General features: G+C 39.0%; 1 protein-coding gene across 4 annotated transcripts in view; it reads right to left on the minus strand.

The window, feature by feature from the left end:
• Positions 1 to 7,027: 7,027 nt before the first annotated feature.
• Positions 7,028 to 24,452, minus strand: part of LOC139611053 (ras-related protein Rab-27B-like) — a 32,937-nt gene continuing 15,512 nt past the window's right edge. For 3 of the 4 annotated variants that reach the window (XM_071465327.1, XM_071465328.1, XM_071465326.1), the window contains exons 2-6: positions 21,208 to 21,379; positions 16,714 to 16,802; positions 13,958 to 14,061; positions 13,555 to 13,678; positions 7,028 to 12,013 (exon numbers count right to left, since the gene is read on the minus strand). In XM_071465327.1, coding sequence (XP_071321428.1) covers positions 11,827 to 12,013; positions 13,555 to 13,678; positions 13,958 to 14,061; positions 16,714 to 16,802; positions 21,208 to 21,360 — 657 coding nt within the window. In that variant the 5' untranslated portion in view covers positions 21,361 to 21,379 and the 3' untranslated portion in view covers positions 7,028 to 11,826. Of the gene's footprint in view, positions 12,014 to 13,554; positions 13,679 to 13,957; positions 14,062 to 16,713; positions 16,803 to 21,207; positions 21,380 to 21,542; positions 21,664 to 24,452 lie in introns of those variants that run through there. The other variant, XM_071465329.1, reaches the window with a different exon arrangement.

A 24,452-nucleotide genomic window follows, 5' to 3' on the forward strand; every position in this document is an offset into this window, starting at 1 on the left:
ACGTCTCTGTCTCAGCTAACGTTAATGTTTTTTTGTAGAAAAAGAAAAAAACGACCGTCTAATCTGTCTACATAAGCTAGCTACCTGTAGGCTAATAGCTGTGGAGACCTCTCTGTTCTTTTCGCTGAGTAGTAAAACAAAAGTAAAAGAAATCAACACAGACGACGAAAATACACACAAACGCAACAACAATTTACACAAGCACAAGACAAAGCCTTGTGTGACGAACCGAAATGTACGTGCTACCAATAAGTAAGGAGCTTTCTGGTCAATAACGGAGTCAGAGCTGCAGGTTAGCCGTCTCTGCTGCAGCGCTGTGTTGGCGGGTTTTTGTTTAGCAATGACGTGATTGGCCCGTTTGAAGCGTGACCGTTGATCTCTCTTGATCCTCATTGGATGAAGTGAAAGTGAAGCGAAAGAAGAAAAAAAACAAAATAAAAGTCCCAGAGTTAAAAGTCAAAATGATGAGTTAAGAAGACATAAATATAATATAAAAATATAATAAAAATATAAAAATATATTAAAAAAAAGAGAGAGATAATCATTGTTTTTATTATGATACACTTTAAAAAAAATCTAATACACACAAAGGAAAAATACAGTAATTTACCTTACTATTTACAGTACTATACTAGCTATTGTGATTTTCTTTACAGTAACCCTTTGTCTACTGTGATTTTCACAGTAATACTTAAACTACTGTGATTTTGTCAAGTGGACAACGCTTTATTGTAAAATTTACAGCATTCTACTGTAAAAATCATACACAGTAATGTTACTGCGTTTACTACAGTAAATAACTGTAGATTTCACAGCCATTTGTTACAGTGAGTGTATAAATGCAGGAGGGGAATGACAGAACACGACAAAACACACACACACACACATTTATACAACGGAGCACATTCACAAATAGCCCAGAATCCGGACGTGTTTAAATATATGATGATGAAATGTGATGACCGACCTATTATATATGGGCAGTAACAGAAAGTAACTAACATACTCAGACAGACATGTGCAGGTAGAGATGTAGACTAATTTCTTTCTCTCTGTCTCTGTCTCTAGCATCATGACTTTTCGTGGTCAAGAAAATTAATCTATTGAATCATGTTCTGTTGCAGGGTCTTTGAACTTCTTTCGTGCTTGACAGAACGAAATTCAAACCCAGGTGTTTTCAGTGGGAGCTCATGGCACACTGCACTCCTGTGTAGCACGGCGACATGGGGAGGATACAGCCAAGGTGAGGTTGGCTGTATTTACTTTTCTGTAAACTGTGTCACAAAGTTTGAAATGACCCCCTTGACCCCATGTGCCAAGAAGGAAGGCACCTTATTGGGTTGATGCTCAACCAAATCCTCGCTGAGGCCAGGGTTAAGGTGTTAACACCTTTTCTGTACATGACCTTATATTTCAGTATCTCAGCAACTCTAACAAGTCTTTCACTTAAACATACAGAAGGCTGCAGAGGATGCCACACGGAGCACTGTCTGATTCATCAGATCATTTCATGTATCTACACACATTTATAAAAGTAGATAATCTAGACAATGTAGTGCACAGTTATGTATGACTTGCTCATGCAAAACATTTACCATTTTTTCTCTGCTTAGGTGCAGAACAGGTTCAGCGGGGTGGATGGCTTCCTTGGGGCCATCCCTGCATCCACATGCAACTGTGCAAACACAGCACTGCACCTGCTGTGTCCCAAACTTCATTTTATCAGCTGATAAACCTGCCATCTTGATTACCATCAGCGGTAAAAACAAGTTCTCTATTTAGACTTCTGTTTGTCTAATTATACAGAATGTGATAATTACTCATGTTCTTTGTCATGGCTAGGGCGCCATGACTTGCATCTGCCACTTTCTGTGTGCCAAACACACCTGCAGCAGTGGTCCCCAGATGTGAAGTTGCAAGTCAGAAGTGGATACTGGCCAGTAGCTGCCAAGGCCTCCTCATTTCACACAGTGCACCTCCTCAACTCCTTTCAGGAGCTGAAGGTGGTCTCACCTGGATTCTCCAGACAAGCCTTTGCAAAGCTGCTGGAACATCACACACTGTGTGCAGGAAGAGTATGATACCACAAATACTATTTATTGTACTAAATATATTACTCTTAACATGCAAATTATTTCCATGTACTTTGACGAACATTTTTTTTGCTGATATCCTCTCTAGTCTGGACAGATAAATGGTGATGCCCTGCAGCTGTGCTGTGATTCACCCTTCACCTGCCCCACCTGCACAGCTGAAATGATAGCAGTGTCAGCAGATGGCATCAGGAAGCTTTATCGCTTTGGCCGCTCAGGAAGGTGCACTTTAAGCTCTCTTTGGTAAATCAGTTGTTACTGTAAGGGACAACAAGAGTGAGTAAATGTTCTATTTTTTGCCTAGGTCTAATGACTGTCCCTTTTTGATGGGCTGTTTGTAGCCAGAGACACTGAGGTGTCAGGTTTTGTCAACACAGACAGACGATGGTGAAGAATGTAAGTTTAAACTATACACTCAGGAAGTAGTAAAGGAACCTTTACATGTCCTGTACTTCTAGAAGTAGTCTGTACTCCTTACTCCTTAGTTAAAATAGAGCATAATGTAAGTCTTCTTATACCAGGCGTCGGCAACCCGCGGCTCCGGAGCCGCATGTGGCTCTTTCACCCCTCTGCTGCGGCTCCCTGTGGCTTTGGAAAAGAAAAATGAGTATTTAATTTAAATGTATTTTATTTTAGTTTGTTAGTATTATAAATGTTGTTCTAAATTTGAAGATTATGGTGATCTTGTAACATTAAAATAAAACGTGTTTCATTTTTTGTCGCTCAAAATATGCGTCACAACCGCCGATGCGTGACACCCCCAGTAATTTCGTTGATTTCATAAATGCTTCACACTATAGTTTTTTATACAAAGCATAAAGGTAAAAAACGATTAATGTAGGGTTATCTTCATTTTAGACATCAAAAGGGTTTTGTGGCTCCTGGTGTTTTCTGTGGGAAACGGGTCCAAATGGCTCTTGAGTGTTTAAGGTTGCTGGCCCCTGTCTCAACGGTATCACGGTCACAAAGATGAGACGCTACACACAGCCCTCTCCACCAGCTACTGGAGGGGATGTTCCAGGTTCATCAGAATCAGAAAGCCTCTAGTTTCTGTGTAAGCTCTGTATACAGTGGAATTAGGAAATCATGTTTGTTTTAGCCTTATGTTTTTGCGGGTCGTTAAACAGACTGAGGTCTAATTACACTCGGTGAACACATTCAAGGCAGAGGCTGTCTGAACTGAGGAGGGAGCTGCAGTGCTCAGATGCAGTGGGGGCGCAGTGGATTGCTGAAGTCAAGGAATGGGCAGAGTGGTAAGGACAATACTATATTAAGTAAATGCCCTTTTGCATTTCTTCCCTTTTAACAGACATTTGTGTTCAGAAAGTGATAAAAATAATACACAGTGAAGGATCTGTGCTACAATAATCTTTAAATCTCAGTTGCATTGTATATATTACAGTACACTGAGCTTCATTTCACTCTAACCTGTACCTGCAGAGACCCACATAACAGGTCTGCACAACTTCATCAGTCCAGTGAAAGTCTTCATGTGGGCGTGAAGCAGCAGAAGCAAACTCTCTACCGTCAGAATGGTATGTTGGCTTTTTCTTTAATTATTTTAAATATGAAAAAAATCTATGCATATTGTTGTAATGTATATCATTATTACTGTCTTTTTAGACAGCAGCACGCTTAACCATCATCTCTGAAGAAAGTTGACAGCAGACAAAAAGCAGGAGATCGAGCAGTACAACGGTCTTGTTGCAGACGACCCCAGAAAGACTGATGTGGCCCTGGTGGACCAGTCCTCTGCTGCACAGAGCGCTGACACAATATGGCCATGGGAGGACCATGGCAGTCGTACGCATTTGTCCAATGCTTCATATATGTGACACAGTATATGGAATAGTTAACGGTTCTGACAATGATGATGAGATGATCACTGCTGCTGTAGCTGCTTCCCTGGCCTGCAGGGTTGTTGTGGAGAGGATGGTTGGTAATATCCAAGTCTGGACTTTCTCTCACATGGGGGGCTAATCTCCCAGAAAATCTAATAGTATATGAGCATCTTATTCAGTCTCTAACGGCGCGAAAAGCACCAGTTGACACTAAGTAAAATCATTGCTCCATGGGAAGTTTAAGGTCGCTGCGTGATTAAACAGCACACAGACACAGACAGAGCAGCAGAGAGTTCTTCAGAACATCAGAGCAAAGTGAGAAATATCCACAAATCTGTTATTGTCATTTATTCCCATGATGCTCCTCCCACGTCTTGGGCATGCAGGCAGGTGTGTGAGTGAGTTACTATGGTTACACCGACGCTCTGTGTCTGTCTCTCTGAAACTTTCTGTAACTTTCTCATGATTCATTAGGTTTGGTTTTTTAGGTTTGTAGACCTTATAAAATAATGAATGTAATTGTGCCTCAATTTTGTAAATTTATATCACTGAAATCTGGTGATATAATTTTTGATTTTTATTCTATCAAAAATTACATTCATTAAATTAAAACCATGTGCCCCACCCCGTTGTTTGTGTGCAGTTTGTTTGTATGGCTGATGTCTTGGCCAGGTCTCTCATGTAGAAGAGATTTTTCTTTTATCTCAGTGGGACTTCTGGCGAAATAAAGGAAATAACCATTAGATCTGCGAAATGTCATCTAAGGAAAATAAAGAAATCATTACAATTGGGAAGCTGAACAGTAGAACACCAAAATCCTTAGTCTTAAACTTTTCCATAGCAACAACCAAAAGACCTGAGTGACCCTGTGAAGGTGTAAACAACTGTCAATATGGTAACACGTTCACGCCAAGAAATTGCAAGGATTTTAAATGGAACTTGAAGCACGTAAAGTTGGATATCATCTGCATTGCAATGACTTAAAAAAATCTAAACGGCCAAGCTTGTGTGGAAATAGATTGGGGAAATAAAGTCCCAGGATCAAGGCTTGAGGAACACCAGGCACCTTGTGGTTACGAAGGCTTGGTGGTATGTAAGATGGTAAATTTTGCCTGGTGATTGTGCCAGAGGAAAGATAAGACATTTTTTTGTGTAACACTCATAAAACTGATCATACGTTAAAGATACGTAAGGTGATATATTCCACTTAAAAAATATTTTTCACTGAAAATTACAGCTCATTCTGTTTAGACACAGCCAGTGTAAACACAAGGTCTCATGATGGGGATTTCCAGCTTCTGACTCTTAAAGAAGAGCAGTGATATTTTTGAACGCAGCCACAATTAAACCTGAACAAAGGCCTTTTTGTTTGAATCACTGAGCCTAGTAACCGGCTGTGTCCGCACACAAACAGTGAAGTGTTGAAGTGAACAACAAACACAACTGATTCCAAAGTTGTTATTATACTAAGTCATCTTTAATCAGCTGTCGGATCTCACAATGCCTGGATAAATTCACTGCAAAGTCGATCAGTCATCATCTATAACAAATGCTTCGGCTAGATAGAATGCAAACAACTGACTACAAATATACTCATCAAAACATACATGTTCACTTCCAGTTTTTAACACTTTCAAAACCAAAAGGGCCTCTTTTTAAATAATTTTTAAATTTTTCTACATTTTACAATTGTCATGAGCAAATATATCTTGATATTTTTACTAAAACTGGACAATTCAGTTTCTTTGTCAAAAATAAGTAATAAATTTACATATGAAAAATGACAAAAGAAGTAGAAGTATTTTCAGAATACTTTTTTAATGGTTTGTTGGGACGGGGAAAATTTGATTAATGGTCTGATAGGTACTGTCACGGCGCGGCATTCCTGTAATAAAGGTACACAGTTTGTCTTGGTTTTGTAGAATGGTGACCCATCATGGTTTCCTCTTTGTTAGCAAACTCATATTTTACATGTATTAAATTTATAGATATCTCTATAAAACTATTATCTATTAGCTGTTTATTTAAATGCTAAAACATTAGTCATTGTTAATGTTAACAAATGTATTGTGAAATATCAGCATGTAAATAAATGTCAGTATAGTTTGGCGACTACTAGCTCAAATGTTCCCTAGTGTTAAAGAGGGTATTAACTACGAGCATGTTAAGACTTGAGTTTTAATGAAAATTAATTTGGTAACGTTGAATCAGTTGCTCAACAATTAATTGGCTACTGTTATTGAGCAGTCCCACGGCCAAGCTGTTTATTTAAGTCACTACAGTTACCAGGTAAGTTGTATTTTAGCCTACTTTTCTTGCTTCACACAAATGTACTTAAAATAAAAATACATCCTCTATAGTCCTCCATTTGACTCGTTAATAAATCTCTGTTAGTAAAACTGAGTAAATAATGTTGAAATACCAAAGAACTAGGCTGAGAAATAAGAGGAAGAAGCACTGATGTAAAGTAACAGATTAAAGTACTAATACTGGACCCTCTTTATTTGCACTGTAGTCAGGTATTTAGAGCTCACTTTTACCATACTTTATTTGGAAAATAAAATGGATACATCATCTACTGTCCCCCACAATTAATTCTTACAATAACAGCTCTTTGTCAACATCGAGTTTGTAGCTGTTGCCATGGAAACCAGAGTAACAGCTGTTAAAACTAACCAGTGGCTCATCAAAGGTGCTGCAGTGCTATGTATCCGATTTTGTTACATTTTTGTCATTTACTTTGTATTTACTAAATATAGACGTACTGCTATATCACCAGACTTATCTAAGAAATAGATATATTCCCTAATTTTGTTATAGTGTCTTCATACATACTTATACATACATTTATGTATGTATAAGTATTTATATATGCACATATATAAGTATTTTGCTGTGGGGCAGAGTTGCAGTGAGCCTTTGTCAACACACCTCACCAACACAGAAACGCCACGCTGTTACTGCTATCAGACTCCTCTAGAGACTTTCCACAATCAAAGCGACAAACTTTTTCTTAGACTTGCTCCTTAAAACACAGCGGTCACCATCTGCATCACATCACAGCTGAGTCCTCTGGAGAAAAAACCCAAAGGGTACAAACAAACACAAAGATTTATTTGCAGCTCTGACATCAGAAACACTAAACGCATCACAGGTCATTCCGTTCTTGTGGTGTCAAACATGCTAACAGTGCAACAAACCCAACAAACACACACAGGCATCGATACACACAGTGAAAACTGAACCAACATGTACAAACCGCAGGCATCAGAGAGAATTCACACGCAGAGGATTTCCAAAAATAAAAGCTCTTAGAGGTACTTGGATTGATTAGTTGTTTTGATATATTGAACACAAAAACTTCTGTTCTCTTTTGCCTCTGCTTTGTTATCTATAATCAATAATGCATTAAAATACTCAGTAGCTCACAAACTTTACAGAGGATCAGACAGAAGAGTTAATAACAGGCACAACATGACTCTTCAAACAGTGTAAACTTTCAAAGTGAATTCAAAAACGACATTAAAGACCAAGGAGGTTTATGAACGAAAAACATGATTTAAGACAAGTGAAGTAAGCGTAAGACCCAACTGAATACTAGATTTAAGCGAAAAGGACAAACATATTCTATAAATTCAAATGAAATTCGAGAAAAAATAACAAGCAACATAAAAAGGAAGTCTTAGATAGAAGCTGGTAAATTGGTTCAAGAGATTGTCATGATTAAAAGGCATTGGTTCAAGATGATCAATGGTTGTCCATCTGGAGTTGGGGTGGCCAGGAAATTTGGACTCAAAAAAGTCTCAGATAGGAAAATCAGTGCCAATCAGCCATTGATTTGATACTGTTTATGCTTAAGTTGATTTTGTCTCCTTGCTTTATTTGATCTGAGCTAAGCGTAAGGATTTATTTGAGTGCTGTGTCATTTGTTTTGACAACACAAAACTAAATTAATTCCATATTAATTGCCAGTCATCTTGAGCTGCATGACATTTATGGGCAGCTAACCTTCTTTCGACCTCATAATTTAGTTGATTCACTTCAATTTTGGAAATTTTACAAAAACTGAAACAATTCAGGCACACATCAGACATCTTAAAGCTGCATTGATCAATATTTTCATGATAATGGATGAAATTACTTTGTGTATTTTGAAAGGTGACACTTGTAGTGAACCCACAGAGAATTGTGCAGCATGTTGTGGAGCTTTTTAGCCTCTTTCAGCTGATTGTTTTGGTTTTACTGCATATTTACTGTCTGGTTCAGTCTCAGCACTCTCGTCAACCCAGCAGCAGGCAGAGGTTTTCAGAAAACAAGCTCAGATAAATCCACTGTACTCTACCTGCACAGCATCAAACAGCACACACACAAGTTAGCAACTAGCTGGTGAAGAAAGTGAAACATTTCAGAACCAGAATCACGGCACAGATGGTAAGCTCAATTCAACAGTGTCTGTAAAATCAAACTCACTAATTTAGCAGGTAAAGAGCTGCATATTTTTCCTCAAGAGTTGGTGTAGAGCTGCTTGAGGTGTAACTAGGCAGAACTAGCCAAACAAATCTATAGTGATACTGTTTTCAGCTTGTTCCACTTCCCCCAAAAATTTCAGTTCCTCACTTGCTTTACTGTAATGGGACTTGCTTTGTGAATGAAAGCTGCAGCAAAGGAAACAAACAAAAGCAATAGTAATGGGATTACACTAAGCTGCAGTGTTAAATGTTTAGAAATATGTATAGAAAAAATATATAATGGGGATAATATAACCTGTACACTATGATTACATACATTAGAACCATAATAAAAGATCAAATCTACAGATCTGACAAAAAGTAAGTAAATGACCAGGTGAACAGTGCAAACAAACCTGTAGAGACACAGTATTTTCTGGGGACATTATGACTATTATGCTGCTAAATAACTGGCGGAAAATGTTATCATGTGAGCCAGCTCTGTCTGTCTATCTGTCTCCTTAGTAGTGTTTAATATGGCACTGAGAACAGCTGTTGGCAGATGACTCTCTTTTGCTTTGGCAAAGAAAAAAGAAAAGACACTAAAACACATTTTTTAACTGTGAAGGCAGTTTTTTTTCTCTCTGAGTGAAAAGCAGAATGAGGTTTGATTTTGTTGAAATCAAATGCTTCTTTGTGGTGTTTCCTGGTCTTATTTCACACACTGTCAGATTAAATATATGTGACAAGGAGGTGAAGCCAAAGCTCTATGATGCTTTAACTTGCCATTAAAATAGCCACACATTGTGTACTTAACATTACTGTTGACCCTTTTGGGCACCACAGGTTTCAGTACAATGATGAAAACACCCTGGTGATCCTCTTTCTTTCACTGAAGGACAAATTAAGGTTTATTTGGCAGCAGGTGGTGAGCAATAATGAAGATGATAATAATGGAGGATTTCCCTTGTTTCTGGTGCACTTCAACGTCTCAAGATTTTTCATGAAGTAAGGCAGATCAAGGTGCGACTTGATATGAAGAAAACTATTGAGATGCACTTCAAACAAAGGAGATCATCTGAGAAAAGAAGCAGGTTTCTGACACTTAAATGAACTGTACTGTAAATTTCTGAAGACTGGTGTTTGTCAGTGTGCTCAAGCTCAGCATCATGGTACAAAACATGCAGGTTTTTATACTGAAGTCAGAAGTATGCCATGATTTCACTGGGTTTTCTGCACGCCAACTGTTAAATGAACTTGTCTGCAGTCAAAAAAACAAAATAGTGTTGCGCAACAAAACACGACAAAAAGGTGGTCCACAGTAACCTCAAGTGTTGAGTCAAAAAAGTCCAGTTCAGAGCAAAGCAAACAATTTCTACCGTACTTCTTCAGGAGTTAGTGTATTTTCTTCAAGATAGAGATCATTATCGTGATCAATTTGTAATTTTGGGATGATGTGGAGAAAAATAAATAAATAAAAAAAATTCCAAATTTAAATGCAGTTGAGATAATTTTCTCTTGATGGACATGAAAATAACAACAAAAGAAGAAATATGAAAGATATGACAAAAAAATGAAATATGACAACAGAGATAATATTCTATGTTTTACATTTCATTTAATATAAATAAGTGGTTTATATTCTAATAACATTGGTCATGTATGGGGCCGTAAAGCAATACTTCACTTTGTCTGAATATCTGTTAAAAAGGGATGAAAGGTCAAACTATAAAATCAGCTGCCCTGAAGATCCAACGTCACCTGATTGACGTTTGTCATTTTTTTTCCATTCCCACAAAGGTTTATTTTCATGACCAAAAAGGATTCTGATTAGCTGTCATTATTGTCTCCACTTACCTTTCAGTACAGCTATTATTGACTCAAATGCCATGTTTCTATCTTTAAAGTTTTGTTCTCAGTTAAATGTTAGGAAGTCATGGTGACAGTGGACCCCCAGAGCAACCAATACAGCCGACACGTCTCAAACTCCAACAGAGTCTGTCCCTCCACAGTGGAATAGAGCTTTAAAAGCCAAGGCAGTGGATCAGTTTGGAACAATACGTCTCTCCTGGTCTATGATCTGATCCATAATGATATAAAGTGTAGGCTTTTTTCCTCCATTGCACATGCTGTAACATGCTGTACCCATATTCGTCATACAATATGAAACCTGTAATCAGCCAAGTCTGACACCATCATGGGGGTCATGGAGCCGTGTCCAACGTGTACATGTAAAAATTATTACGTATCCAATGTTATATCTAATGTAAAGGTATCCAAAAATGTTATTTCTAATCAATCAGATGGCAGTCCTATACAAAAAAAACAAACAGAAAAAAGAAACCATCAGTGCGTGTTTCCACATGCTATTATTTGGTATCAAAAGTCAGATATAAAGATGCATGAGCGCTCCTCCAGGGAAAACTTTAAGTGTTGGCACAGCAAGAAAGAAGATGTTGGCAGAAGACTGGTACAGAAAAGTTTCTCCACTGATTATTTCCATCTGAAAGCAACCAAAACACTTTTAGTTGTCTTTACTCCAAAATACACCTCTGCTGCTTTTGTTAATATTAGCATGCAGCTTGTAGCCACTGCTAACACTGCACAGCACTGTACTCCACATTAGCTAGTTGGTGGCTAGCTCCATTAGCTGCTAAACAGACGTCAGTGAAGGGTCAGGCTTTTTACCTCCTTTGCTAATCAGCTGTCAACAGCTATTATCACTCAGGTGTTGAAGGTCTCCTCCATGACACCATAGCTAATTATACACAACACAATTTGATGCTTTTTTAGCAAACATCTAGCAATTACTGAACCACTCAAAACCAGCAAATACGGGTACAGCATAGAACAAAGTGTGAATCAGCCTGGTCCTGGAGGAAACGCTTCAGGAATTAACACAGATACACAGCCTGATGTTAAACTCTTTATGGCCCAGATTAGGCTGTCAACCAATGACAGCCTAAACAGAAAGTGATGATACAAAGTGGTGTAAAAGACTAAAGTTTTAAAGACCTGTTCTGACTGCTTGGAGCCATTTAAATCATTCAGATCTTTTGTAAGCAGAGAAAGTGGGGGCATGCAGAGCTGCATGTTTTAAACGAGGCACATCATGTGTCTGACAGTGATGAAACTCTCCCCTCCTGCTTTGAATTCCTCCTAAACAGAGCTGAAAGGCAGACAGGCTGAGACTGTAATATCTTGAATATCCACTAGAGGGGGGTAGGGTTGTTTCATTGCCTGAGAGGCAGACAGGAGGAAGAAAAAGAATTGTGAAGATGGTTAAACGTTAGTATTGGAGAGAAGGGAGTGAAGAGAAGACAAAGAAACATGCAATCAAAGATGACAGGAGGAGGAAAGTAAAAGATGGAGGGAATGTGACGAGTAGAAAGGACATTTTAACGGAGGAGCGCTGACTGGTTGTTTCCTGATTCGCCTCTTGATCTAACATGCACATTTCTTCTCGTTGGGCTCTGCGTCATCGAGCTTTGTGGCCCCGTTCCCATTGGCGGGCTCCGCGGGCGGTTTGTCGACGCACTGCTCCATCCTCTTCATGACCAGGTCCAACAGTGTTATCACCGCCTTGTCCACCTCTGCTCCTGTCGCTGCACTCGTCTCAAAGTATGGGATCCTGTGAGCAACAAAAGAAAAGACATATTTTTCTTTCTTTTTTTGTCAATGCTACATAATTGTTATAAAGTGTCTGAGAAGTTGTCCAGGTCATGGTATTGCTAAGTAATACATGAAGGACTTGAGGGTCTTGAAGCCTTTTAGATGAGGGGGGTCTTCATATAGCACTTAGATATTGCGAGGTGCATTAGTTGATTATGGAGCCCACTGGGAATAATACAGTAGAAAAAAACAAGGGTGTGGAAAACTGCCCACATGAACTAATGAACCAAGCAAAAAGTTGATGGGATGATGAGCATGTTAGCCACTGTACAATTCCTCTTGGATTTTTACAAGTTTTATCTCAAAATACCACTTGTGCTTAATGCTCACATACTATTTAATCACAATCACGTCTTTTTTACATACCACTACGTTTGATTGTCAGTCTATTATGTGCAATATACAGTGGATTTACTGTGTTCTCATAGTATTTCTTATTTTTGATCTACACCTGTTATTAATCTCAGTTTACATAATAACAAAATACTCTGTTTTGTGTAGGAGGGAGTTGCTTTTTCATGTGAAAATGCTGAAATATCTCAGGCGTCTTGTTCAAGAGTGAGGGTAAAATGGAGTGTGAGATTGACGGGCAGATTGGTGCAGCGACAGAAGTAACGCGGGCACGGTACCAGACTGTTGTGGTGAAGAGGGAGCTAATCCAGCAAAGCTTTTCATTCACCAGTTGATCTATGTTCCAACTCTCACCAATGGCCACGAGCTTTGGGTAGTCATGAAAATAATAAGATCATGAATATAGGTGGTGAAATCAGAATTAGAATAATCAGAATCAGATTCAGAATATTTTATTGATCCCCAGGGGACACTTAGGTAGGTATTAGAGTCTCCTCCTGGTCTGGATGCATCCTGGGCACCTTCCATTGAAGGTTTCCTGGCACATCAAACTAGTAGGAGGCTGGGGGCAGAACATGCACATAGAACAGTATATCCTGGAGAGACTACATGTCTCATCTGGACTAGGAACGCTGCAGAGTCCCGCAGGAGGAACTGGAAAACGTTTCAAAGCAAAGGAACATCTGGACTAACTTGCTCAACCTGCTGCCACTGTGATGTGGCCCCGGATAAGTAAATAATAAGTAAATGGATGGATGGAAATCTGACATTTACATTGTACATGCATTCCTGAACATTTTAAATTCCCCACAGTTCAACACATAGTTTACTACTTCCTGGAACTGAGTGTTGTTGCCAGGCAACATCAGACTGAGGTCTTGGCTGGCTGGAATGACACCAGGAAAAGATTTTTGACTCGTCTAACAGGAAGTCATTTGTTGAGACACTGTTGACACGTCAGTGTTGCACAGGAGTCGTGTACTGACTGTCTTGCTTGTGTTACAGTTAGCCTGCTCTGAAACGTCTGCTCACTCTGTGTGTGTGTGTATGTGATGTCAGACACTTTAACTGCATCACAGTATATCAACATTCTTAGTGTCTAGTAATCCTTACTCTAAATATAGTACTGTGCATGAAAAATAAACATACCCGTATTTATCTGCCAGCTCCTTGGCCTGTTTCTCCTGAACCTCCCGCTGGTCGGCCAGGTCTGCCTTGTTTCCTACCAACACAATATCCGGGTTCTCACAGTAGGCATTGGCCTGTAGCTGGCCTGGAAATAATACAAACAAAAAAACAGCAAACTAATGAGATGTGCAAATATAATACTGAAAAATATATATCTTTACACACCTAAATGGGTGACCTGCATATCATATCATATCATATCATATCATATCATATCATATCATATCATATCATATATCATCGTGTTTATATCCCCTGGAGAGTTTTGCACCACTGTAATGTTTTGGTAGAAAAAGCAGAGGACGACCCTGAGCTAAAACAACGCAGGTTTAAAACATGTAAAAATCTGAAGTCAACAACATACTCATCCAGTTTCTGACATTGAGGAAGCTCTGCTGGCTGGTGAGATCAAACATCAGCAGGAACCCCATGGCGTCTCTGAAGAACGCCGTCGTCAGGCTGCGGAACCTGGAACATGCACACAAGATGTGAAAACAAAATACACAATGCCAGATTGGTATACTGTGCATTTTAAATGCTTTTTATTAAAACACTCAAATTTGTTTGTTGCACAACATCCGCATTATGAGAGGTTTGAACAAGTGTGAGATCAGCTGGTTTGAGAAAACCTCTCTCTTAAACCTACAGTATCTGATTTGACCACTTGGCACCAAAGACACAGTTAGCGACTGGCTGGTGAACATAGTGGAGCAGTTAGCATTTAAGGAGACGGGAGACACATTTCCCTCAGGAGCTGGTAGAGACCAAAACAGAGCTAAAATAGAATGAATATTACTAATTACTAATATTATTAACATACTGCTGGATTTTTAACAAAACAATTGTTTGCTTCACTGATAATCTATCAAAGTGTTGTGTTTATAGTTGTGTTTCTGCAGCCTCTAGACGGGCAAACAAAATTCTGTTCGTACACATTTGAATGTATAAAAAACCTTCTTGCACAAAGCAAAGACAGAGAAATGCTGACAATAGGTCTGTGCAGAGCACTGTCAGCTTCTTACACCTGTTTTGTTTCAGCAATAAAGTAATTTCAGTGATTGGTTTAAGCCTTAATTAAAATATACAAAAAATAGTGACTGTTTGTAATGTGCAGTTAGTAATATGACTTCCCCAGTTAATATGTGATATGCTGGGCTTTGGGTGTGACACCAAGGAGCTTAGCTGTGTGTAAACATTACTTACAAAGCTTTATTTGCAAATATATAACATGCAAACAATCAGGATAAAGCAGCAGATGACGAGGGTGTTTCCTCAGCAAACACAGCAATAATGACTTCAGTTGCTTCATTAAATGATCGTGAAGATCAGTTTATGAAAACCGGAATCTGTTCCGTTACAATGAGCTGAAAATTAACATTATGTAACTAATGCTGATTCATCCTGCACTGAGTCATCAGGTCTTTATAAAGAGATTCAACAGATAAAGCTCAGTTCCAGTTAAAGACCACGCACACACACACACACGCATGCACGCACACACACGACTGACACATATTGTAACCATAGACAGGGAGGCACACAGACAGACACAATCATAGATAGTGATCGGTTGTCTCGGCCTCAAACTGTTCAGTGTGATTACACCATAGACTGAAGAAAGATGGATGTAGCCCGGTGACGTCACCCACTGGTTTCTAAAGAGCGGTTTTGAAGGTCACAGTGGGCTGCTCCACCGTAGCCATCTTGGAAGTGTCAACCCACCATGACGTCACCCATTGGTTTGTGAACCGTCGTTCTGAAGCCTCCAGTTTTTAATTTGGCCGTCGCCATCTTGGTTTTATGAATCCAGGAGAAACCATATTTGGATAAGAGGGGGGATCTGGCCTGCTCTGTTCTCTATCCTGATTGTCAGGCGAGTCGCTGTGTGTGGTACAGTCTGTCAGTCACACAGTAGCCCCGCCCTAATGCATACCCTGCTTTATCGTCTATTTTCCTACAAATGGACCATAATTTAAAAAATGAACGTAATGTCATATTGAAGGAGACTTGAGCCTAGCAATTGAGACCATAAACTCGTTAGGAAAACATTTACTGAGGTAATAAATCAAAAGAGAAGTAGGGCCATTTCCCCATAGACCTGAATACAATTAGACTTCTTTCTGCAACCCTGATGGTCATTAGATAGAACGCTTGTATGGTTTGTATACAGCCTCGTATTATACATGCTGTGGTAGGTGTTGCTAGGAGCAGGTAACCTCTTCTCATCAATTAAAGAAATATGTTGATTAAAAATTGATTACAGCTGTAACCTGACTTACAAAAACAACTACAACAACAGTTCCATCGATTGCATCCACACTTACTGCTATTTTTTTTATCACCAATGTTAGCAATGCTAGTTAGTCTTCATAGGAAGACGACCTCCCCATTCTCCAGCCTACTCAAACCTGATTGGACCTACCTGGAGGAAACAGCTGTTGCCTGTTGTAAACAGGTATTTATTAAAACAGGGGTTTTCAGTATACCGATTTCTCTTCCAGTTTTACATAAACATCTCCGTCCACATGAAAAATCAAAACACACTGTCGAGAGTATGTCAGATCAACAGGTGGCGATATAACCCTAAACATAAAGCCACGTCGGCCAATCAGTAGCCTGAAAAAAAAGGTTCCATTACAGGTTCCAGCAGACAAAACAGTGAAATTACTAAAGTCAGCTAAAACCTGACGACAACACTGAAAACAGGGTTTCTGAAAGTCTTTGACACCTTTGCTTGAATTTTGCAAAAGGTTGGTTTGCAGAGACCTAAAATGGAGTCTTCATGGGATATGTTTTAAACAATATCCACATACTTGTGGCCTGAGCATGACACCAGATGTATTTAATCTCTGAGAGAATCTGAGTTGTGGGTAGCGCTTGAACTAGGCTAGCAATCTAGTAGTCATTAGAGGAACTGCAGACACTTCAGAGTGAACTCAGCTGTCAGCTGCACTGGCTGCTGCTTGAAAACAACAGGCTTCAATCCCTAAAGAATTATCAAAAGCCAAAGAGCAGTCCACGATATTATAAGTGACATATGGACAACAAGCTAGACTAATATAAAGACAAGACATTGTCCTGTTAACTGTCTAACCAATGAGAAATAAGATGAAGTCCCACCTCTCCTGTCCAGCTGTGTCCCAGAGCTGAAGATGAACCTTGAAGGTTTTCCCTGTGGTCGTCCCATTGGTGTTGGACGCTGTGTACATCTGAGGAGGAAGAAGCATTATTAGTTTAGTTTTTATTTAACAGACACAATAAACATGATGTTAGACATCAGATTTAACCGTGGTGCACTCTGACATGCAAACTTTCACTGTGGAGCAAGAGTAAGGTCAACCAAGGCCAGTCTCTTACTCTAATTCAGCTTCGATCATATTTCATCATCTTACCAGCACCTGAAACAACATGATGCTGCCGAGGCAGCTCCTTGTGCTTTTTTAACACAGTAATGTTTTCAGTCCATTTTTCCTGTCTCCAGTGTTCTGTCTATTGTTGTGAATTTGTGTGCAGATGTGAGTAACAGCGATCTGGACACTGATGCTTCCTCTGCAAAGACGAACTCTTGTGTGCTGCAGCTGGTGGTGTTTGTGTCTCTGCGGGAAGCATCAGGCGTCATTCACACCTCTGACTGAGATACTCTGACACTTTGTCTGACACTCTTTTAAGGCTGCGTTCACACTGATCGCGTTCAGGTTAATCTCCAGTGTTTTTGGTTCAGTTTTCCAGGTGACGTTTAAATCAGGTGGAAAATGATGACATGTGTTCATCTGACAGTGTGAGTCCTCTGTAGCTGTAGTTTGTTATTGGAGTAGAGTGCTGCTGAGTTTTTGTCCAAACGCCGAGGTCTCAGCTCCTTCAACTACTGCTGAATGTACTCACATTTTTCTACAAGCCCTGTTTTAGTTTTCATTTAACTACATAAACTCAAGCAGTGGCTCTCAAACTTTTTCACATCAAGGAAACAAACAAACAAATTAGACCACAGACCCCTTCTGATAAGATTTTTGCTATTGGATGTTTTATTACAGAAAGTGTTTGAAACCCATGATGAAAATAGTCACATTCTATCATTGTGTTACTTATGGATAGGATTATAGCGAAAATAAATTGTTTCCCCAGTCCCCACTTTGAAAGCCACTGAACTAAAGTTCACATATGCATCAGTGTTTAATGTCTCCACAGAAGCAGCTCTATAAAAACTAAATAAATAATATTATTACACTCAAAGTATTTGATCAGAAAAAAGTAAAAAAAGATTCCCAGACTTGATTTTAGTGGGTTTGTCCAGTGTATTCAAGTTCACTACCCAGCCCACATTAAAAAAGGCCAACTGAAGAAAGTTAAAACAGTTAGAATGATTAAATCGATATCCATGTTTTTTGTGGAAAATAATTAATCTTAATCATAGACCATTTGCATTCATTTTTAAAAAACTGTTTATAAGCAAGATATTTATGTTTTTCTGCTTGATCTTACAAGAAACATGTCTAAAAGAAGACTGGACTGCATGTACACTGCACTGACTGCTTTACATCTACATTTATTCATTTGTCAGAAGCTTTTGTCCAAAGTGATGTACAATGATAATATACTTATATATGTATACTGTATATACTTACAGTATATATACATATACTGTAATATATATACAGTATACAGTATATATACATATACTGTGAGTGCAAAGTGAATGGCTTTTGAAAGAGATAGAGAAAGAGAAAGCCTTGGATGGTATCTGTGCTACATGTGAGATAGGCCAAAGAAACAATTCATAAGCTTTGCTATTGCTACATAGTCAACATTAGCATTCACAGCTTTACTTACTAGTCTCAATCATCGCATTTACAAGGCAAGAGGTTATAAAACACAGTATGAGCGCTGCTACTTCTTCAGGGCATATTGGAAGCTACAGTGACTCAGTATCGGAAAGTGATGAAACAGTCCGCCAGGGCCAGGACTAGCTGGTGAGTCCTGCCTAAAATAAAGTGATTGTGGATATCCACCTGCTGCTGTAGCACTGCAAACTTCCCCACTGTGGGACTAATAAATGCTATCTAATCTTATAGTAGATGCATGAAAATCATTATGCATGTAAAATCCATCAAATGAAGTGGACTGATTCTTACATTCAGCTGTTTTCTCAGGTTTTTAGACATGTTCTCCATGTTCAATGTATTCAGCTCAGTTTACAGCAGCTGGAGATATAGCTTCATCTCAGTTTAGAAAAACTGCGTAATACATGACACTTGGGGGGGGGGGGGGGGGGGGGTCTTGTGACTTTTGTTTATACAAATTCTGGTTCAGTGGCTTAAAAATATAAAAGAAATTGGTCCAGATTCAGCTTGAGGATCCATAAAGCCCCTGAGAAGAAGCCACTGACAGCACTGAACTACAGCTGTGATCACACATTTGTCTGCTTCTGGATGAAAAAAAGCTTAAAACGGAGTGTGACCTCAACACAGACACACAGACACAGAAACACAGACACAGAGGAGGTGAGGAACAATAATCAATCCTATGAGTCATTCAGAGCTGTTAATGCAGCATTGTCAGTGTTTCAGACATGTGAAGTCTGAAAAGCATCAATGTGACCAAACTGCTGACCAAACCAAACCTCGCCCACTCTCTGATTCAGATATAACTGCATCTCACACACTGAGATCTGGATGTATTTGTCCTGATAACATACCAGCAAAAAGAGTGGATGTTTTAAATGGGTCTCAGAGAGTGTGGGACTCTGAGCGTTTAAAGTGGTAGTCCACCCAGACCAGCAGGATTTACGTCATTCACAATGGATTCCAGTATTACGTAGGTATTACACTGGGAAAGAAAAGCCATCAGAACCTGTTCAGATCCACATTTGAACTGCTGTCTATGTGTATGATCAATGATGATCAATATGTTTCAAACACTAATTTGGCTGCATACACTACATTACTTTTCAAGCTTAAAGACCAGAAACAATTTTACCATATTCACTCCCCAAGTCAGCACAGTATGGTCAGTATGGTGCACCCAGTATGTGCAGTACAGGCATCAATTTAAACATGTCAGATGGTTTCTATTTACCATGACTATGAACCTTTCATAACCTTAACCAAGACAGACCAAACATAAAACCTTAACCATAGTAGTTGCACTGAAGAAAATATAATATAAGTGACTTTTCAAACTGTTTTTGAAGCAGAGTAGAAAATACTCACATGGCTCAAAAATCTACAACTAGCCAAAATTCACTATCAGCTTGATCTTTCGCATGTCCTATTGACCCATCAATCAGCGAAGTGAGTAGCAGAAAGCTGCAGCATCTGAGAAGCAGTGTGGGGAGGTATTTTGGGTTCTACAGCGTTAACGGCAAAATGACCAACAAAGATGAGGCTGTTAACTTTGTAAAAAGCTGCAGCTTTACTTTACAATGTCAACAAATCTGAGGTTTCATCTACTAGCTTGCCAACCAAGGGCGGTGATGGAAGTGCCAGTTGCCTTACGCCATGTGGGTTAAATAATACCCACATCACTTTTTGATGATAATAATCAATGCAGTGTTTTTGAGATATTTCAGTGTGGACCATGCCTACTGTGGCTACAAAGATATATTTGTGTTGCACAAATTATGTTGTTTTTCTCCGAATTTTCTGTCTTGTTTTTTTTACCTGAATTTGATTGGAGTAAATATTGGATGTATTAGAAATAACTCCATGGGTTGAAACTGTTTGAGAAAGAACTAGAATTACAACCTTGCTTTTATTCCTGCACCAAACTGTCAAGTTGCAGTTTACATCCATGTCTGTCTAGTATCATATAATATATGTAGTGCAGACTTTAAAGGAAGTTAATAAAAAGTATTAGGTGTATTTTGTCACAATTAACCAAAATCTAATCAGTTCATCCTTGAGTCCAGGTGAACTTTTGTGCCAAATTTGAAGAAATTCCCTTAAGGTGTCCCTGAGGTATCGTGATCATGGGAATGGGACTGATGGACATATGGACAGACAACCAAAAGAACATAATGCCTCTGGGTGCAGCTGTCGCCAGCGCAGAGCCATGAAAAACACTCTTTGGGTGAACTACTGGTAACTTATGTTTCCATTACAAAAAAAACTACTTATTCGTAGACATTGATTTGTTCTTATAGGTCACACAGCAAAGAGGTTGAAAACTATTACTGTGACCCATCACCATCCAGGGAGCCACAGAGCTACAGCTTTTTCAAGTTAACAAAGTGTGGCAGAGAAAGAACTCAGTCAAAATATATATATTCCCATATCTTTTTGCTATTTTTCATTTATTAAAACCAAAGAAACTAATGAGTTAACCTAAACCGTATTTCCACAGATAATTTATTCCTGGTTACTGGTGGATGTGACCCAGGTTTGGTCTCTCCGACTGTGACTTGACTCAACAGCAATTGTGGTAGAAAACCAGCAGAAAATCCAGACCTAACCTGACCCACTCTTTAAAAAGTGAAGCCCAGAGAAAATGCCTGGGTAAATGGCACGGTAACTATGGTAACCAAATCTGTATCAGAAAACTGAAGCTTAAGATGAATGAGCTATGACTCAAAACTAGAAAGAACCAACAGGCTTTTGGTCATCACAGATCAGAACTCACCACTCTCTTTTCCCTGAAGTCGATGCCGACTGTGGTGATGAACTTGGGGTTGAACTTGTTGTCTGTGTATCGGTACAGGAAGGTGGTCTTCCCCACACCGGAGTCCCCCAGGGCAAGGAGCTTTATAAGGTAGTCATAATCCCCATCAGTCATAGTGATGACCGCAATAAACCTGTGGAAAACAGACAGAGATTCATGTTGACTTACAGACACACACACACAGAAACTCAGAAACTCATAACTCACTGGGCATTCAGGGTGTGTGTGGAAAATAGAAAGTGACATGAACAATGAGACAGAAGAAAAGAGGAAATAAGAAGAAAACAAGCACTGACTTTGGAGTCTGAGACGTCAGAAGTTAAACAAGCCGCTTTCCAGAAAACACACTGATAGAAGGAGAATGGTGTGTGTCTGCATCTGCGTGAGTTGTTTAACTACCCACTACTGAATTATGGGAGTTGGAGATGGCAGGGTCGTCCTGACCAGAACATGACTTTCTGGGAAAATAGTAACTGTGTGTGTGTGTGTGAGAGAGAGATTTATTTTAAGTAAGGGTGGGAACGAGAGCGCGTGTTTGTATGTCTGAGTATGAGAAAGCAGAGGAGACAGTGAACATTGTGGACGGTATAAAAACACAGTTTAAGAAAAGCGCAGCATAGAAACAAACTCAAATATCAGCTTCACTTTCTATTATTCACAACAAAAACACAGAAATGTGTCATCATTAGTGAAAAATGAAAATCCTATAACGAAAATTGGTGGAGGAAAAATACCAAAGCACATTATTTCAAAGTGATGTTCTTAAGTACAGTTTTAAAGTAATTGTACTTTACTCAAGTATTTCTATAAGGAAATATTTTACTATTTATTCCAAAACTTTTATATGACATTGAGATGTAGGGCTGATCATCTTATACAATATTTAGGATTATTTTTGTCTAATGGGTAAAGTAGTAAGCATTGAGTATTTTAATAACAACACTACTTTTCCTTAAAGTACATTCATAGTGCAACAAGTGGCGAGAAAATCCAGGAGCATAAGTGAAGTTTCTGACCACTAGTCTCACTGTGGGGGAATGTTTTTTGTTTGTTTCATGCACACAACGACATACAGTATATGCATACACACAGTCGATGCAGTGCACATTAATTTAGGCAATTAATTTCATACTCTTCTGCTGAGTAACACACAAAAAACCTATGTGAGGCCAACATGCTCACACACACAGTTAGTGGAAATGCATCTATAAAGAAAAGGAATGCCTTTTTCATGTGAACGTCTCCTGTGAAATCTATAGTGTGAGCTGTGGTCTGCTGTAGTCTGTTTGCCTCATGGCTAAATGTGGTACATTTAGAGAGAGGATCATGAGACTCTAATTCACTCAGCTGACAGGAAGCACATATAACACTGTGCTTTATCACAGTCTGGACAATGATTACCCAAGAGCTCTGATCTCTACACAATAACCTCACTGTAACTCAGACACTACAGTGAGAATCAGTGTGTTGCCATTGACCAAACTGAAGTAAAGAGTAACACAGATGTTTTACCTACAGCATATTCAATCAGCAGTTCAGCAGTTCATCACAACCAGGTCTGTATTATTAGTAGTAATCTAATAGAAAGAGCAACTGTGTGGGTTAGTATGGATATGGATGAGCCCAAGTTACAATGACTTAAGTATCCACACTGCTGTGCTGGTAAATTTGGTAACAAATAAACCATTGTTTAACTTTGTTATGATCATTAAGGTTTCTGTTTCTAATAGCAAGTGCCGGCACAGACACTCATTTATGTAACATGTTTCACTTTTTCCTTAAGACAAATTAATGAAATGTTGAGAGAGAGGTTCCATTGACTTTCTGAGGCCTGTGGAACAGAGGCTAGCCCTGTGAGGACTTCAGCTATGTTGTCTTCAGGTTAATGCTAATGTCACGCTAAACAGCTAACTTCCTGACATCCTAATTAATAGCTTTTTACATTGACTCTATGCTAACTGCATGTTAACATGTCAACATCATTTCCATTTCTTATCATTTTCTATTTGTATATGTGCTAACATGCTATTATGTTGCTTATTTGGTGTAAGCAAATTAACATCCAATAACACATGCTATTGAGTAGTTTTTAACATAATGTAGAGACACATTACAATTTACATTAGCATGTTAGCATGATAATATTACCATTTGTACACATGTTAACATGCTATTATGTTGCTCATTTGGTATCAGCAGATTTACATCCAATAACTAGTTATTAAGTAGTTTTTAACATACTGTACAGGCACTTTACCATTTACATTAGCATGTTAGTATGCTAGTATTAGCATTTATTATGTAGTAGACTGCAGCTCAGGCTAAAAAGTCCATCTTAGACTGATGAAAACTCAACAAGCGCTGCTTGTAGAGTTGACCACAATAAAGTGAATACTCAGTGTGTTTCCATGGGACACAAAAAAGTGATGAACCCAGCTGATAATGGAAGTGCAAATCTAAACTGGTTCTTCTTAGCTTTAGAGAACAGTCCTCATAACTCAGTTGGGTTTCCTTTTTTTGTGGGGACACTTTGTTACTTAATTTCTTATTTCTTTCTTCTCTTGCTCCAACACATTTAGCATCCATCAGTCCTGGTATAGATAAAGCCCTCTGGAGGTGTGAGGCTGGGGGGAGGAGTCAAGCTTATTGATCTGTCATTAGTTGTAGAAAACCAGGAATGTCTGTAGTGTGATCAGTCTGTCAATCATTATTCCCTGAGGGCAAACCAGACGACAGCAGCTCTGTCAGATGACAGCAGAGAACAACACGACTCAGTCATCCCAACAACGAATAACAAAACACCTTCAATTTTTGTGGAAAGTACTGCGGAAAATATTGCTTTAAGCAGCTATAATCAGTTTTTATAATAACAATGTGTAAAATAACAACGTGAAAACACTGTGACCATTTCATAGGAGATAGAAGAAATGACCATATTTGAACAGGAAAGCTGTGCAGCACTTTCTCTCTCTCTCTCACTCGCTCTTTCTCTCTGTAATTGGGGTGCACATCCATGTACAAATGCCACTGTCGCAACACCTGCCCTGTCACTGTCTGTGCCAAATTTCTTTCCTACACTCTGGCCTATCAGTTAGCATCATGAAGCAATGTTCCCAAAGCTTGGCCATTAAGCAAAAAGAGTACCTCTGTGTCCCGGCCACGAGATCCCACTCTGAAAGGATGTTTAGCACCAGTGGTAACATTGT

This window comes from Trachinotus anak, unplaced genomic scaffold, assembly GCF_046630095.1.
Source record: "Trachinotus anak isolate AG129_WGS33_773 ecotype Australia unplaced genomic scaffold, CSIRO_AGI_Tana_v1 ptg000028l, whole genome shotgun sequence".
NCBI classification, from domain to species: domain Eukaryota; kingdom Metazoa; phylum Chordata; class Actinopteri; order Carangiformes; family Carangidae; genus Trachinotus; species Trachinotus anak.